We start from the raw sequence: 15,406 nt of genomic DNA, 5'->3' as shown, positions 1-15,406 counted from the left end.
GGTCAGATCTGAAAAGGCATAGCCCACAGCTGGATAGTGGGCAGAGCAAAAGACTTCTTGGACTGTAAAAGAAATGATGGGAGAATTGTACCTCCAGGCTTGCCAGAGTGATATCAGTGATATAATGGAACATGAGAATGACCATAATAAAAGGGGGCTGGGGGAGGAGAGGAATGCTGCCCAGGGAATGATCAGATAAAAGGATGAGTCGTCCATAACTAAGTAATGGGCAGAGAAAGAAATTTTAAAGAGATCCACTCTTAACTATTCAGGTGATAAAAAGTAACTGTAGGAGATTTATACTTTCAGGCTTTACTGTAGCCTTAAGATAAAGTAGTTTAGCTCATCATTGTTTTTCCCCCTGTTTGGTCTACTTGGGAGGCTAATAGCAGATAGGAAAGTAACCAGATGAGGTAATTCTGCTTTACTCTAAGGCTACAGTATAACAACTATGCAAGTCTGAATGTACAAATCTGCCATCTCCTTTACTGCTCTAAAAAAAGGAGGGCTTTCCAAGTCTCTTGTCCCACCCACTATCCAGCAATGCCTTCTGCTATCTGATGTTAGCTAGGCCAGGGGTCCCCAACCACCGGGCCGCGGACCGGTACCGGGCCGTGGAGCACTCTTTACCGGGCCGCAAAGAAAAAAAAATTAAAAAAAATGGCGGCTTTCTTCGCCTTCGGTGAATGCTGCTGGGATCGGGGATCAAGGACACAAATGAAAGAAGGGGAGGGAGGAAGCAACCGAAGCCTGTCCTTCTCTCTGGCTCAGCTCTCTCAGTCGCTCTGTTGCTCCTCCACCAGCACAGGAAGAAACTGCTTCAAAGAAGCCGGGGGTGGCTTTTCCTGTCGCCGCAGCTTCCCGAGCGCCCGTTCACCCCACCCCGCCCGCCCGCCGCTCGCGGTTCAATCCACAGTGCTCCGTTCTGCCTGCCTGCCTGTCTGGTTGTTTGGGAGCAGCTTCGGCTGAGAATAATAACTGTTCGCCTCTTTTTATCAGCGAAGCTGCTCCGAACGAAGAAGGCAGGCAGGCAGGCAGGTAGAACGGAGCACTGTGGATTGAACCGCGAGCGGGCGGGCGGGCGGGTGGGGTGAAACGGGCGCTGGGAAGCTGTGGCGACAGGAAAGCCACCCCACCCCCCCACCCCGGCTTCTTTGAAGCAGTTTCTTCCTGGGCTGCTGTAGGAGCGATAGAGTGACTGAGAGAGGAACGAGGCAGACACCTGAGGGAGGGAGGGAGGCAGACACCTGAGGGATGGGGCTGAGGGAGGCAGGGCCGAGGCGCTCCCTGAACTTGGTGGTTTGCTGGCAGACGTTTTATTACCCGACTAGGTAACAACATCAGATGTTACCTAGTCAGGTAATGAAACGTCTGCAAGCAAACTACCAAACTCGGTTCTCCCCGGTCCTTGAAAAATGTTTCTGCTTGAAACCGGTCCCTGGTACAAAAAGGTTGGGGACCACTGAGCTAGGCAGCATCTCTTCTCCTTCTCTCCCAAGGTCTTTCCCACATAGGTTGAGAACAGATCACTCAACTGGCTGAGTGCCTAAGACTAGACTAGGACTCATTTTTCCCCATCCATAGTCCAGCATCACTACCCTAAATTGCCTGTCAACTTCTGCCTTAGCAAACTAAAATCAGAAACATACAAAGGAATAAGTGTTCATATTTCTGGCTTTTTCCCCCAAAAAGACCATTACAAGCTTCTATATCAAGTATGCATTTATCTTGATTTCTTTTCGGTAACTATAAATTGTGTGCTATATTGTACCTTGTTGCTATTGAATCTGTCTTGTTTCAGATGGCTCTCTGGTATTACTTTCTCTCACCTCACATACTGGCTGGGTAACTTCAGTGAAATGGTCTCCTACTCATGAGCAGCAACTTATCTCTGGTTCTTTAGATAACATTGTCAAACTTTGGGATATAAGAAGGTAAGCTAAAATCTGAAGTTCTCATTTGTTGCACTTTATATATGACTTCAGATTACTACCGTGTTTACCCCAAATAAGACCGGGTCTTTTGGGGGGGGGGGGAGGCAAAATAAGCATCAGGTCTTATTTTCAGGAAATGTCTGACCAGCTTACCTTAAGATCACTGCAGCCAGGCCTCCCATGCCCCAACACCTGTTGCGCCACTGCCTGACTTCTGCAGCCACTCTTGGCCATGAGCTGCATGGCTTGTTGCACCGGTGCTCACGGCAGGAGGCTGCATGTGTGTGGTGCCATTGCGACACAAGCAGCGGCACTGGGACAATGAGCCATACAGTGCCCTGCCATGAGCAGCAGCACTGGTGCGATGAACCACATGGCTTGCTGTGAGCAATGACACTGGCACGATGTGCCACACGGCCTCCTGCCACAAGCAGCAACACTGGCATGATGTGCCACATGGCCTCCTGCCATGAGCAGCAGCACTGGTGCGATGAACCACATGGCTTGCTGTGAGCAATGACACTGGCACGATGTGCCACACGGCCTCCTGCCACAAGCAGCAACACTGGCATGATGTGCCACATGGCCTCCTGCCATGAGCAGCAGCACTGGTGCGATGAGCCATGCTGCAAGCAGAGGCACTGGTGCAACAAGCCACACGGCATCTGGCCACCATAAGCAACCACAGAAGAAGTCAGGCAGCATCATGACAGGTGCCGGGGCATTGGGGGCGTGACTGTTGAGGTACTAAGGTAAGCGGGTGTGGGGTGCATGGGTCAGCCTCACCCCCGCCCTATCTTGATTTTTACACATGCACCTTGTGCAACCAGGCAATGGGCAGGGTTTAACAAGGGCTTATTTTGGGTAGGGCTTATATTAGGGGCAGGCATGAAAATCAGGCTAGGGCTTGTTTTTGGGGTAGGTCATATTTTCAGAGAAACATGGTATATGACATGCAAAATGAAGAACTGCAGTTTTAGGGTTTTGAAAGTTCTTGCTTTAAAATATACTCATTAGTTGATAAATACAGATACTCTTGGTAGGCCATTAGATCTGAACATGCCTCCAAATTCTCTACCAGAAAGCATTTGCAGTACATGACATTGTAAGCTGCTCAGAGTCCGGTGACTGAGATGGCCAGCATATAAATAAAATAAAACAAAATAAGTAAACTTCTGAATAGAGCCCAACATATTTTTTAATTTGAATTTTGTACTAAATCATTTGCAAGGCTATCATACCATGCCTGTTCTTGAAAAAGCTACATGGTACACTGGGAAATTGAAAAAAAATATATCATACAAAAGAAAATGGAATACCTGTATGGACCTTATCAGGAATCAAGATTCATTTAAGTAAGATTTTTGTTCCATCTCAGATGGGTGGACAATATGTGTGTCCTAGTACAGGGGTCCCCAACCACCGGTACCGGTCCGCGGAACAAGTCCTACCAGGCCGCTGGTTGCTGGGCGCCGCCATCTTTTTTTGATGAAAAAGTGCTTCCGGTGAGCTTTTCCGGGTAGAAAGCTCACCGGAAGCACTTTTTCATCAAAAAAAGATGGCAGCGCCCAGCTGATGCCGGTACCGGGCCGCGGCATAAAAAAGGTTGGGGATCACTGTCCTAGTAGATATATATTTAAAGAAAAAGAAAATAGAGAAAGAGGAGTTGGAGACAAAATGGATTGAGAGGGAACTTTTCAACAAAGAACCATCAGAGTCACACCACATAATTAACAACACTAAAACTGGCTTTAATAATCTGTATCTCATCAGTTGCAAAGCTCCTCTTTATGACTTGGCGGCTCATGAAGACAAAGTTTTCTGTGTGGAGTGGACTGAAGCTGGGGTAAGAATTGATATTTCAAAAAAGTATAGAATCTGATAAAAACTGAGAAGAGAGCTAATGTTTAACTCTGCATTATATAAAATATTCCAGGGCTGTTGTCAGTATCCTCTGTTCACTTGAACATGTAAATTTGGGTGTGTAGAGAGACAGGTGACTGAACAAATATGAGACATGCAGGCACTGAATGTGGGCATTGAAAATCTTTAATTATAGAAATAGTTGCTTCTTACTTCTCAGAAGAAGGTATTACAGCCACTATCCAAACTCACAAAAGGACACTTAAAATTAATTGAACTTACTGTTAATGTTAAAAGGTACAGAAGTTAGTATTGCATATGAAAACCCACATGAATCTCACATGAATGCATGCATATGTATAAATGCCACAAAAGGGTAAAATAGCCCAGGTAGTAAAGGGGTGGAGTCATTTTTCTTAGGGCTAGGATTCCACTTGTTTTTAAAGTCAAGTAATGTGATACCTCAGATGGTTGGATCAGACATTGCAATCTGTTAGGAGTGATAGTTAGACGATTTAAATCTTCAAGGGACTTAAGGCATTCCTTTTTTTCTTAATGCCTCCAAACTAGGCAGAATAAATACAATTTGTTGTTTTAGAATGAAACAGCTCCTTAAATTCTCCAAGATTACCTCAAAGGGCTAAGATAGTTTAAACCCCAGGAATCTTCTATAAAAATGAGGGGCAGTTACCATGACAGAGAAGGCCAGCTTCCTGACTCCCATCAAATGACAGTGTTTGATTGTTGGGACATAGAATGTACTTACTTTATAGGATTGTACAGGATGGGTTTGAGATAGATAATTCCTCAAACAGCAAGGTCCTATGCCATGAAAGCCTTTTTTAAATACTAATTTTATGAGAGATTATGAAAGATTGAAATTACATTGGTACCATGTAAGTCTGCACAGGCAGTGACCATTTAAAGTTACAATGACATTGAAAAAGTGACATGACCATTTTTCACACTTATGACCATTGCAGCATCCCTGTGGTCACGTGATCAGAATTTAGATGCCTGGCAACTGATTCATATTTATGACAGTTGCAGTGCCTTGGGGATCATATGATCTTCTGACAAGCAAAGGCAATGTGGAAAACAGATTCATTTAACAACTGTGTTACAAACTTAACTACAGTGATTCACTTAACTGTGGCAAGAAAAGTTGTAAAATGGAGCACAATTGTGGTCATAAAGGAGCTGGTATCTGAAAATGAAGTAAGTGGTAAAGCTTGTGGAACAGCAGTGTTAAACGGGCATATCACAGCATCCTCAGCATCGTTCACATTCTCTATTTTGGACTAGCTGCATTTTCCAAATGGTTTCCTGGGGCAGTCCTGTCTACAGCGCATTGCAGTAATCATCCTATGTGGTGATTGGGGTGTGAATGACCAGTGCAAAGGCCTCCATGGCCACAGCTGTCATCTGTTCTTTGAGCATAAATTGTGAATCTAGAAAAATTCAGATTGCCCACAAGGCCCAAATGCGGATTTGTAACCCCACTCTTCAAATATTGAAGTCACTCAGTTTTGTTAGGGTTGTGCCTGAATCTGTTCCTCTCCATTCAATCTCTTACCAAACACTTAAACAAGATTTTGACAGCATTGTTGTCAACCCCAAACCAATGGATGACTCACACACAGAAGGGGTAAAAGTGTTAAGACTTAAAACACCCCACAAGTTAGGGGCTTCAGTTTCAACCCCTCTCATCCCAGTTGATTAGAACGGTACTGCCCACAAAGAAAGGGAGAGAAGCACTTCCACACCACACTGCCCCCTCCTAATCCTTACAGACAGTCCAGAAGGACACCATGATCAACTGAAAGCCACTGAGGGATCCAGGAGAATGAGGATGGCAGCACCACTCCATCCCAACGCTGGATAATCTTTTTTCCAAAAGGGCCATCTGGAGCCTTAGCCCAGCCACTTCTTTAAAAGGACAATTGAAGACAGGATAGACACTTTCCACACTGCTGGATCCAGCAATAGCTTTTTCAAGAGAAGGTGCACTGGGCTTCCTTCAAGGCAGACTGAACCACCCTTCCTTCAAAAAGGCTGACGCTGCTGCATGGATCCAATTGCATGCCACCTCCCTAACGGCCTTGACAAGCCAGGAGGGACATGGATATCATAAACAAACAATTGAGCTTGCGGTCCCAAGGGCCCTGTCCTCTTCTCCAATCTCATCCCAGCTATTAGACATAGAAATATGTAGAATGCATTTTTCTCCAAACCAAAACAATTGAACCAAGGGGAGAAGCTGTGTTAATAAAAACTGGCTGAATTAAAATATAGCAAACGAAGTGAGTTTCAACAGATCCAAAGTATTTATTTCCTTCCTTCTGATTCTTACATCCAGGTTTGGTGTTTTTGTTTTTTGAATTGAATTTGAATTGAACTGAATTATGATTCAGCTAATTTTGTAGAAAGATCTTTTAGCAAAATTCCCAAGCAGCTGCAGCCCCTTCACTACCCACTCTAACAAAATAAGCTAAACCTTTTAGAGTCAGGGATTTATAGAACAATTAGATAACATTTTTACTTTATAGGATAAGCTTTACCTTTCTCCAAACTTTGCATGAATTCTCATCTTTCTGGTATTTAGATAGACCAAAGGTTACCTTAGAATGTCCTGATTAAAAGAACATAATGTGATTTTTTTCATTTTTGCTTAAATGTAATATTAATGTGGCCATTCTACATTGCAAATTACTGTTAACTCGTGTATGCATTCATTTATTTCCCACTGAAACTCCCTTCTGTTTATGATTTAACATTTAGGAATCAAACCATGATGGTTTACTTAGCAAGTCTTGTTAAACAGTCGCTTCTCATGTGAAGTGAGTATGGCACAAGTGATCGTTTAACAAGACTTGCTAAATAAACCATTGATTCCTAGACTGCAGTGCTCTCTCCACGAGGGTGCCCTTAAAGATACCTAGAAGCTCCAGCTGATCCAGAATGCAGCGGTGTGGGTGGTGATAGACATGCTTTGATATGCACCTGGAACATTTCTGCTTTGTCAATTGCACTGGTTATTGGTATGCTTCTGGATCTAATTCTCCCATGGTATCAGACTGGCTGGTTTGATATAAAAGAGGTGAGGCAGGCTGAGGCCCTTCAATTAAACAGTGTCATCTCCTGTGAATCAGGAAGTGTACTTTATCTGTTGTCTGTGTGGCTGCTACTCTGATCTTCCTGTGCCATATCCATCATCAGACGTTGGCGATCATGTTATGGATCCTATTTTTATCAACAGCTGCACAAAAAAGTGCTACTGAGTTTTGTCTACTCTGATGGCATCTGGAAAGCCTTAAACACCTGGCTATTCTTCCAGACCTTGCTTAGGGTATTGGGGGGCTTCTCTCAGATTCTGTGGAGGTGTGGTTAGCTAGACTCACTGTTGGTCCTTGTTTTTGTTTATTTCTTATTTCTTTTATAATTATTGTATTGTACTTTCTGCACAATACTTTCTGTACTGTACACTGCCCAGAGTCAATTTGGAGTTGAGTGGTTCCTATGTTGTGTTAATTATTTTTATTAAATTAAATTGATGCATTTTGTTAAAGCATGGTTAATCTAGCCAAAGTCATGATACAAAATTGAGCTGGAGTTGCATGAACAAGAAACAGAACATGACAAAGCAATTATAAATATTATTGCTTATAAAGACACTTCTTTTTCAAGTACAGAAATAGAGATTTTCCAGGGATGTACTACATTTTGAATCATGTTACTGTTTTTTTTTTATCTCAATGCTTTGAAGATCTTAATCTGATGATATAATAATCAAACATGTTAATATTTTTTCTATGTTTTTTCCATATTAGGGATAATGCTATTAGAAGAATATTTCCTGCTATTTGGAAATTATTGAGAAACAAAAGTCATGGTGATTTTTTATTATTTAAATAATACAGTTTTCGTGGACTTTGTTACGTTGCATTTTATCCCCTTTGTTGGAAAGATAATTAGTTTATAATAGTCTTATTATAATTTGATCCTCTCCTCCTCTGTTATAGTTGCTGCTGAGTGGTGGAGCAGACAACAAACTGTATTGCTACAGATACCAAGCAACCACTTCAGATGTTGGAGCATGAAAGTGAGTGAAAGCACAGCTAAACCAAAAACTCTTCCCCTAGAATCTACAGCTACCTTGTTTACCACATATGTAGAAAATGGGTTGTTTAATAGTCAAATCATGGGCTAGATCCAGTGGTGGGATTCTTTTTTTTTACTACCGGTTCTGTGAGCGTGGCTTGGTGGGCGTGGCAGGGGAAGGATACTGTAAAATCTCCAGTCAGAGGTGGTATTTTCTGGTTTTCTGAACTACTCAAAATTTCCGCTACCGGTTCTCCAGAACTGGTCAGAATACCACATCTGGCTAGATCCCAAAGTTCTTGTGAGTTCAACACTGTCTTTTAAAGAGGTGATGTTTGTCCATTCAATCTTTCTTTTCTCATTAGACTAGCAATTTCCCAGAACAGTGTGGGAAGTGACCTAAGGGTTATCAATGACGAATTGGTAAAATTTCATTTCTTCTCCCTCTAGGGAGGACTTTGCTGGATCTATATCACATATATGAACAGAAAGTGGCCTGCTATTTGTAGAAGGGATGTTCTGGAGCCAGTCAAATGTGTATTCTTGTGGCATGCAGCAAAATTCATTACCTTGTCTTTCTTCAGGATTGAAATTGCTGTCCTTGTATTTAAAGCTTTTTTTAGTGTACATATATGAACTGTACAAAAGAAATTAACCACTTAAACATGATATTGGATTTTAGTATAGTATTTATGTCAGTTAATCTTATTTTGTGCAACTATATTTAAATGTTTCAGTTCATTATAATTTTCAGCTTTCCAAACCATTTGAGAAAAAATGTCCTTATATTTGGAAATTTGTTTAAATTTGGCTAATGGCTAATGGTAATTCTATAAAATGTATGTTTTTGAGTATTTTTAATTAAATAAATACATTTACCTTTGAGAAGAGATTATAAGATGTAATCCATGGTTATTTGGGGCGGGGGGAAGGAGAAGCCTCAGCTTCCATTTCAGCAGAGTTACGAGGAGCAACTGGAATCAGGACATTGTCAGTCTTGTGTTATAATGACGAGGCAGTCGAGTTGTTTGATCATGAACAACTGAATCATGATAATCTTTATTGGAGTCTAGTCTTGCATTTATACACATTTTTAGTTACCTTCCATCACTGGTTAACTTTGGTTACTGCTTAACTTTCGTTACTGTTTAGCACAGTAATCCATACAATTAATTATCTCTAGTTAAAGTCTAACATATGTTTACTTCCTCTCTCTAATCCTCCTTTAGATTAGTGACTTTGTTTACCTGAGTTGTATTTGCTTGGAAACATTCTTTATCTGAGGTTTGCCATCTGAGATTGGAACATTCCTGCAATTACAACTCTACAGTCTTGCTCTTGGTTAAGACATTTCCTATTGATAGCCCCAAATTCTTCACTAGTATATTTGTTCTGTCTTTAGACTGCTGGCTGAATATAAAGACAGACAGACAACTCTACAAAGGCTTCCATACAAAGTTTCTTTATTGGGTCACCAGGTATCCTCAAATATAACTCATGGTTATGTTGAGAGCCATCTAATGTCCAATTCTTTGCATAGCTGACTTCATAGTGTAAAAGAATAGTGATCTTTCATCCCATAATGAAGGAGCAAGGGGGTGAGGCAACAGGCAAGAGTGAAGGAACCTCCCCCAACCGAACCAAGGGTCAATTCAGTGACCAATCAGGATTACAGATGTGATCACATGACATGAAGTACATTTCCCAGGATGCATTAACTACATTTACCATGAGGCATTCCCTTAAGGGAACAGCTTCCAATTCTAACTTAATTATCTCAATTCCCATTACCTATATACTGTCTGGACAGCACACTCCTCACCTGGAATTATAAATTCCACTACTAACTAACTATCAAGTAACTATATAACTAAGATAAACAGTAATATAGCATCAAACAAAGCAAAGCATGCAAAGCTTGAGGTTCAATCTTCAAGTTCAGCCTTTCTCCGCAGCATCACTAGGTCAGTGACCAGTCTGGTGTAGAGCTTCTTGGTGAAAGTCTGCTGGTTGCTTCTGGCGGCCTTGTAGGGTGGACAGGTACTCTTGCTTACAACGGTTCCAAGGGGTGTTGGCAAGCTTTTGGGATAGATGTTGCGAAGACATTTGCCTGGGATGGGGCCTGCAGCTGATTGATGCAGACCATCCCTGTGATTCCCCATCCTAGCACTGTCTTGAAGGCAAATGGGGAGCCTTTTGGGCCTTTGACTACTTCATTGTGAATGAAAACATCAGGTACATCTACTCCCAACAAAAGCAGAATCTTGGCTACTGGATCTAGAGCAGGAAAGTGATGAGCCATGTGCTTCAGGTGAGGTATGTTGCTTGCTACCTCTGATGTTGCAATCTGGCTGTGGTCATCTGGTATCCCATCCCATTCTAACACAGGCGGCCATGGAAACCGGGAACTTCCATCTAATGACGCTTTACAGAGTCCAGTAGCTCTCCCCGCCGTGCTTTGTGGTACGGTGTACATTGATATTGTGAAGTGCACTTCTTCCTTTTGAACAGCAAAGAGGTCGAAGAATGCAGATCTGGACAGCGAGCAAGTGCTCTGATTATCCACTATTACACACATCTTCACTGCTTCTTCTGGGCATCTATCGGGGTAGATGTTGGCTAACCAGATCTGATGACATGAACGAGGGGATAGTGTGTTGTCGCACACTGCTGTGCAATTGAAACTCATCACTGGCTTCGGGGTTGCCTCTGTAGCACGCTGAGGCTCCTTGGCCAAGGGAGGGTTATGAGTTGTCTGCTGTGGTGGCTCAGAGGCTGGATGCAGAGCATCTGAGTGCTTGTTGCTGTCAGCATTCTCGTAGGCATGGAGATCTGGCTCGACAGCATGTGTTGTACACGGTTCATGGTTCTTGGTACTTTATGAGGTTGTGATCTGTTTGTAAGGCATCCAGAAAGTATCCATGATATCAATCACTCGAGACATTTTCTTTCCAATTGATTTATTTAGAAACAGATCTGGCATGTCAAAGGCAATTTCCCAAAGTGAAATTATTTTCGCGCGTTACACAGAATCCACTTTCTCTCCTCCCACTTCTACACTTCATAAATCACGAGAACCAATTAACTGCAACTAGAATTTCTAAATACAACATACAGAATAACCTTGAACTTTTCAACTCCTCCACCCCCCCTTCCATGAAATGTGACAGCTGAATTTTAAAACTGACAGGTGTCCCCCCTTGAAAACTCCTAAAAGAAAAGGGAAAAAAACAGATACAGGGGTTAACACATTGTCCTTAACCCCCTCTCCCCCCTCCACGAAAACCCTCCGGTTTGTGGGGGAAATCCTCATGGAATTGATTAACCAATTGTTCAGCATGAACATCCCAACTCTTTACCCAACTAGCATCTGAGAGGGGGTATCCTTTCCATAAGACCAAATATTGCAATCAGTCACGGTGTAATCTAGAATTGAGAATTTTTTGAATTTCATAATGTGTTTCCCCCTGTACCATTAACGGTTTAGGGGGAGCGATTGGCAGTGGTCTTATCATTGATGCAGTGCGGCTTTGCTCCGCATTAGGAAGGCTTCTCACTGGGTGGTCGAATGCATCAAGAAAGACTCCAGGCAGGTTCTATCTTGGGTGAGCTGCCCCGATTATGAGTTCGGGAAGCTCCTTTATTAAAAACACATAGTGATACGTCATAAGCGGTGAATTCTATCCAATCATTATGTTACATGAGCAGAAATATTAGTGGACACATAGCAGCATCCAATTACAGTTACATGGTCAGTTTGAAAGGCACAAAGTAGCCAGTCAGCGTTTGCAGTCCAGTTATTAGCCCATGATGACGTGTTGTTGATTGATGTTCTTTGTTCCTGGTACACGCTTTCAGCCTACGTGAGGCCTTGAGGCCTTGAGGCCTGGTATGTACCGAAACTATTGAAGCTGATTTATTACTGCATCTCCTCTGTTTTAGTTTTATACGAAGGAAATTTCTTCTGGATCTTCGTCACTGCCCATGTGAAAATCTGTGCGAGCGTACGCATCAGGGTCTTCTGAGGGTATGACTTTGTACAGAGGTTCCTTTTCCCAGAGGGCATTAACCTGTGCAATAGTGCGCTTTTCAGCTAACAAGGAGAGACTATTGGAGATAGTGCGAATAAAAATTGGTAACACACATGGAAGAATAACGCATCCTGCAGCAATCATACCTATGAGAGCTACTATAGCTTGTAATCCTGGTAGTTTTGGGAACCAGGAACTAAAAATATTTTTAAAATCAATACCTTGCCATACTTGATTAGGATTATAGGTTAATTGTCGCATTTCAGTTGTTAATTGTGCTACTACTTTGCCAACTATCCATTTGAAGACAACAATTTGTGAGATTGAACCTACCACATAGCTGGTTTCAGTAAACTACAATGGAACACCGGATGAATTTTCCCCAACAGTCGAGGAAGACTTAATTGGACAGTGACCGGATTGATTATTTTTGAAATTGGAAACGGACCCAAGAATTTTGGACCCAGCTTCTTACTGGGCAGTTTCAACCTAAGATACTTGGTTGGCAAATACACTTTGTCCCCTACTTTAAAGGGCGGTTGAAGGGATCTACGTTTATCCGCCTGTTTTTTAATTTTTTGCAGCTTCGTTCAAAGCTTTTTTTTTTTTTGTATCTTCCCACCCTTTCCTTAATGAGTTCATCCATTCTGTTAGGGACATGGATGAGGGAGGTTGTCTAGGTAATTCTGGCATAGGGACAAAATCCATTCCAGTGTTGATTTGGAATGGAGTCAATCCCGTGCTGCTATGTACTGCATTATTGTAAGCAACCTCTGCAAAAGGTAATAACTCAGCCCAATTTTCTTGTTGATAATTTACATAGCATCTAATGTATTGTTCAATCATGGCATTAGTCCTCTCTGCTGCTCCGTTACAAGCAGGATGGAAAGCTGAGGATAACCCTTGAGAGGAACCAATGGATTTCAGAAATTCCCTCCAAAATTTTGCGGTAAATTGTACCCCTCTGTCTGATATTACTCTACGCGGTACTCCATGTAGTCTATAGATATGTTTTGTAACAGCTTTGTAAATTTTGTGACAGCTTTGTAAATTTTTTTGCAGATGGAAGTCCTTTGCAGGCTATAAAATGGGCCTGTTTAGAGAATAAGTCAATTATAGTCCAAATGATCATATTCCCTTCACTCTTGGGTAGTTCAACAATAAAGTCCATTGCGATTTCTTCCCAAGGTTGGGTTGGTTCAGCGACTTGTTGCAGGAGGCCAGGGGTTTTTCCAGTTCTGTGTTTTTCCAGTTCTGTGTCATTGTGGCACAAATTGAACAACTTTTTACATAGTCCTCGACATCAGATTTCATTTTTGGCCACCAGAACTGTCTTCTCAGTTAATGTAGGGTTTTTAGGAATCCGAAGTGGCCTCCCAGCCGGGAGTCATGGCTACACTTTAGTACCAGTAGTCTTAGGGTCGCGGGTACATAAAGCTTAGTTCCTTTCCAAGCTAGTCCATCATTCATTGTCAACTTGGTTTGATGGTCCAGGAACCAAGGATCGGTCAATAGGGCCATTTTCAATTCCACAGTCAGTTTATCTTCCAGGCATTTGGGGTTGCCATTGGCTTGGGCTTGAGTGGTCACTTGGCCTGCCGATTGAGCTTCTGAAATTAAGGCTTGTACTATTTCCTCTCGGTGGCTGTCAAACTGAGGTTTTCTGGACAGAACGTCCACCAGTATGTTTTTCCCTCCAGGGATATATTTAATGTTGAAATTGAATTGCTTGAAATATTGGGCCCAGCGGACTTGTTTGGACGATAATCTCCTAGGGGTCTTTAGAGCCTCGAGGTTCTTATGATCAGTCCATACCTCAAAGGCCTCTGGCGCCCCTTCTAGAAAATGCCTCCAAGTCAACAAAGCCCATCGTACGGTGAATGCTTCTTTCTCCCAGACCGCCCACCTTCGCTCTGTCTGTCAGCTTTTTGGACATATAAGCGCAAAAATAATTTCACTTGGGGAAATTACCTTTGACATGCCAGATCTATTTGTAAATAAATCAATTGGAAAGAAAATGTCTCGGAGTGATTGATATCATGGATATCATTTATTTTCCAAAGTCTACTTTTATTTTTTGAAGGGGCTTGGCTGATACCCCAGAGTTCTTTTCCCAGAGATGGAGAAAGATCAACAATCAGCCGAAGTTGGAGATGTGCAGGGGGGAGTGTGTGGGGGCCCTCCCTCCAGAGCATTAATTGAACCTGCCAGCCCTTATTTGGAGGAGATGATGGATGCTTTCAGGATAGCAGTAGGAGAAAGAGATTTGGAGCTATACCGAAGCGTTTCAACTCAAGAAGTTGTTATAACCCAGATGTAACCCAGCTGTCTGAAGAGAAATCTTTTTCTAGCCCCAGGCATATTGCTATCCTGCCAGATTGGAGGGAAGAGAGACAATTGGGGTCGGAATTCTCCCAAGAAGACACCCCCAAGATTTATCTTGGAAGTCCATCAAGGACAGATTTACATCAACAGTTCCAGAATTTAAAGGTGACAGGTTTGGTCTCACAGTCTGTTTTGATGGGTGGAAGCTTGAGACCATCTATATTCACTTACCCAAGTATCGTGAGGAACGAGGAGACTATACAGATGCCAGTAGGTGGAAGCCAGAAAGAAGCATCAACTGAAGAGGTATGTTGTAGCCTCCAAGGCTATCCCCTCATTTTCCAGAAGGAATTTTGCCCCCTGCAGAGAGTATCCCTCCAGGGTGGGAATTTTATCCAGGCCAGGGGTGGATTCAATGCCAATGGCAGCCAGCACCAACACAGCTCTGGTCTGAAGGGGGGGTTGCCCAGACAGCAGACAGCAGCCACTTCCCCTCCACCCGACCAGGGAACCAGGCCACATCCATCTTCCTCCTGGCAACCACAATTGCAGCTCCAACTGACAGCAAGGCCACAGGGACCCCTATTCCAGAGAGGCACCACCCAGCCAGGATTCAGGGGGCCTACCCAGCCTACGTACACCACCCGGCCTGTTCCTTCCATTCCAGTACATCCTGCAGGGGCCTTGCATGTGCCACCTCCACAACCACAACCCAAGCCGGACCAAATACCCTTTGAGGCTGTATTCGATGGGCACCATGAACATTTCAATTATTTCCTCACTCAAATCCGATCCCATATAGAACAATTTGGAGATCAATACGCCAGAGCACGATTTGGTTATGGCCTTAATAAATAGGATGAATGAAGGGGATGCTTCAGACTGGGTGGCCCAACTACACAACGAACAAGCCCCCTGAATTACACGATGTAAACGGATTTATTCAATTATTAAGACTCAGATTTGAAAATCTAGACAGGGTAGCAGAGAATGAAGAGAAATTAATGGAAATGAGGCAAAGCAAGCGACCCTTGTCAGAATTTATTTGGGACTTTAGAAGGGTCACAAGCCACCTCATGGGTTGGCCTGAAATAATGACTTTACACTATTTTAAAAACGTCATTGATCCAGAAGTAAAAAAGGCCTGTGAAA

At 42.8% G+C, this 15,406-nt stretch overlaps 1 protein-coding gene and 1 long non-coding RNA gene across 3 annotated transcripts in view; both read left to right on the top strand.

Annotated features, from left to right (window-relative positions):
* Window positions 1-15,406, top strand: part of LOC148133098 (uncharacterized) — a 704,593-nt gene that overhangs the window by 282,639 nt on the left and 406,548 nt on the right. The window lies entirely within an intron of this gene.
* Window positions 1-15,406, top strand: part of WDR12 (WD repeat domain 12) — a 78,253-nt gene that overhangs the window by 18,656 nt on the left and 44,191 nt on the right. The window contains exons 11-14 of one of the 2 annotated variants that reach the window (XM_087950162.1): window positions 1,802-1,934; window positions 3,708-3,780; window positions 7,820-7,899; window positions 8,349-8,790. In XM_087950162.1, the coding sequence (XP_087806288.1) occupies window positions 1,802-1,934; window positions 3,708-3,780; window positions 7,820-7,897 (284 nt within the window). In that variant the 3' untranslated portion in view covers window positions 7,898-7,899; window positions 8,349-8,790. Of the gene's footprint in view, window positions 1-1,801; window positions 1,935-3,707; window positions 3,781-7,819; window positions 7,900-8,348; window positions 8,791-15,406 lie in introns of those variants that run through there. The other variant, XM_087950166.1, reaches the window with a different exon arrangement.

This window comes from Notechis scutatus, chromosome 1 (assembly GCF_049901735.1).
Source record: "Notechis scutatus isolate UNSWTSFEM ecotype Mainland chromosome 1, rNotScu1.2, whole genome shotgun sequence".
Taxonomy (NCBI): domain Eukaryota; kingdom Metazoa; phylum Chordata; class Lepidosauria; order Squamata; family Elapidae; genus Notechis; species Notechis scutatus.
This window is presented reverse-complemented; position numbering and strand designations above follow the sequence as displayed.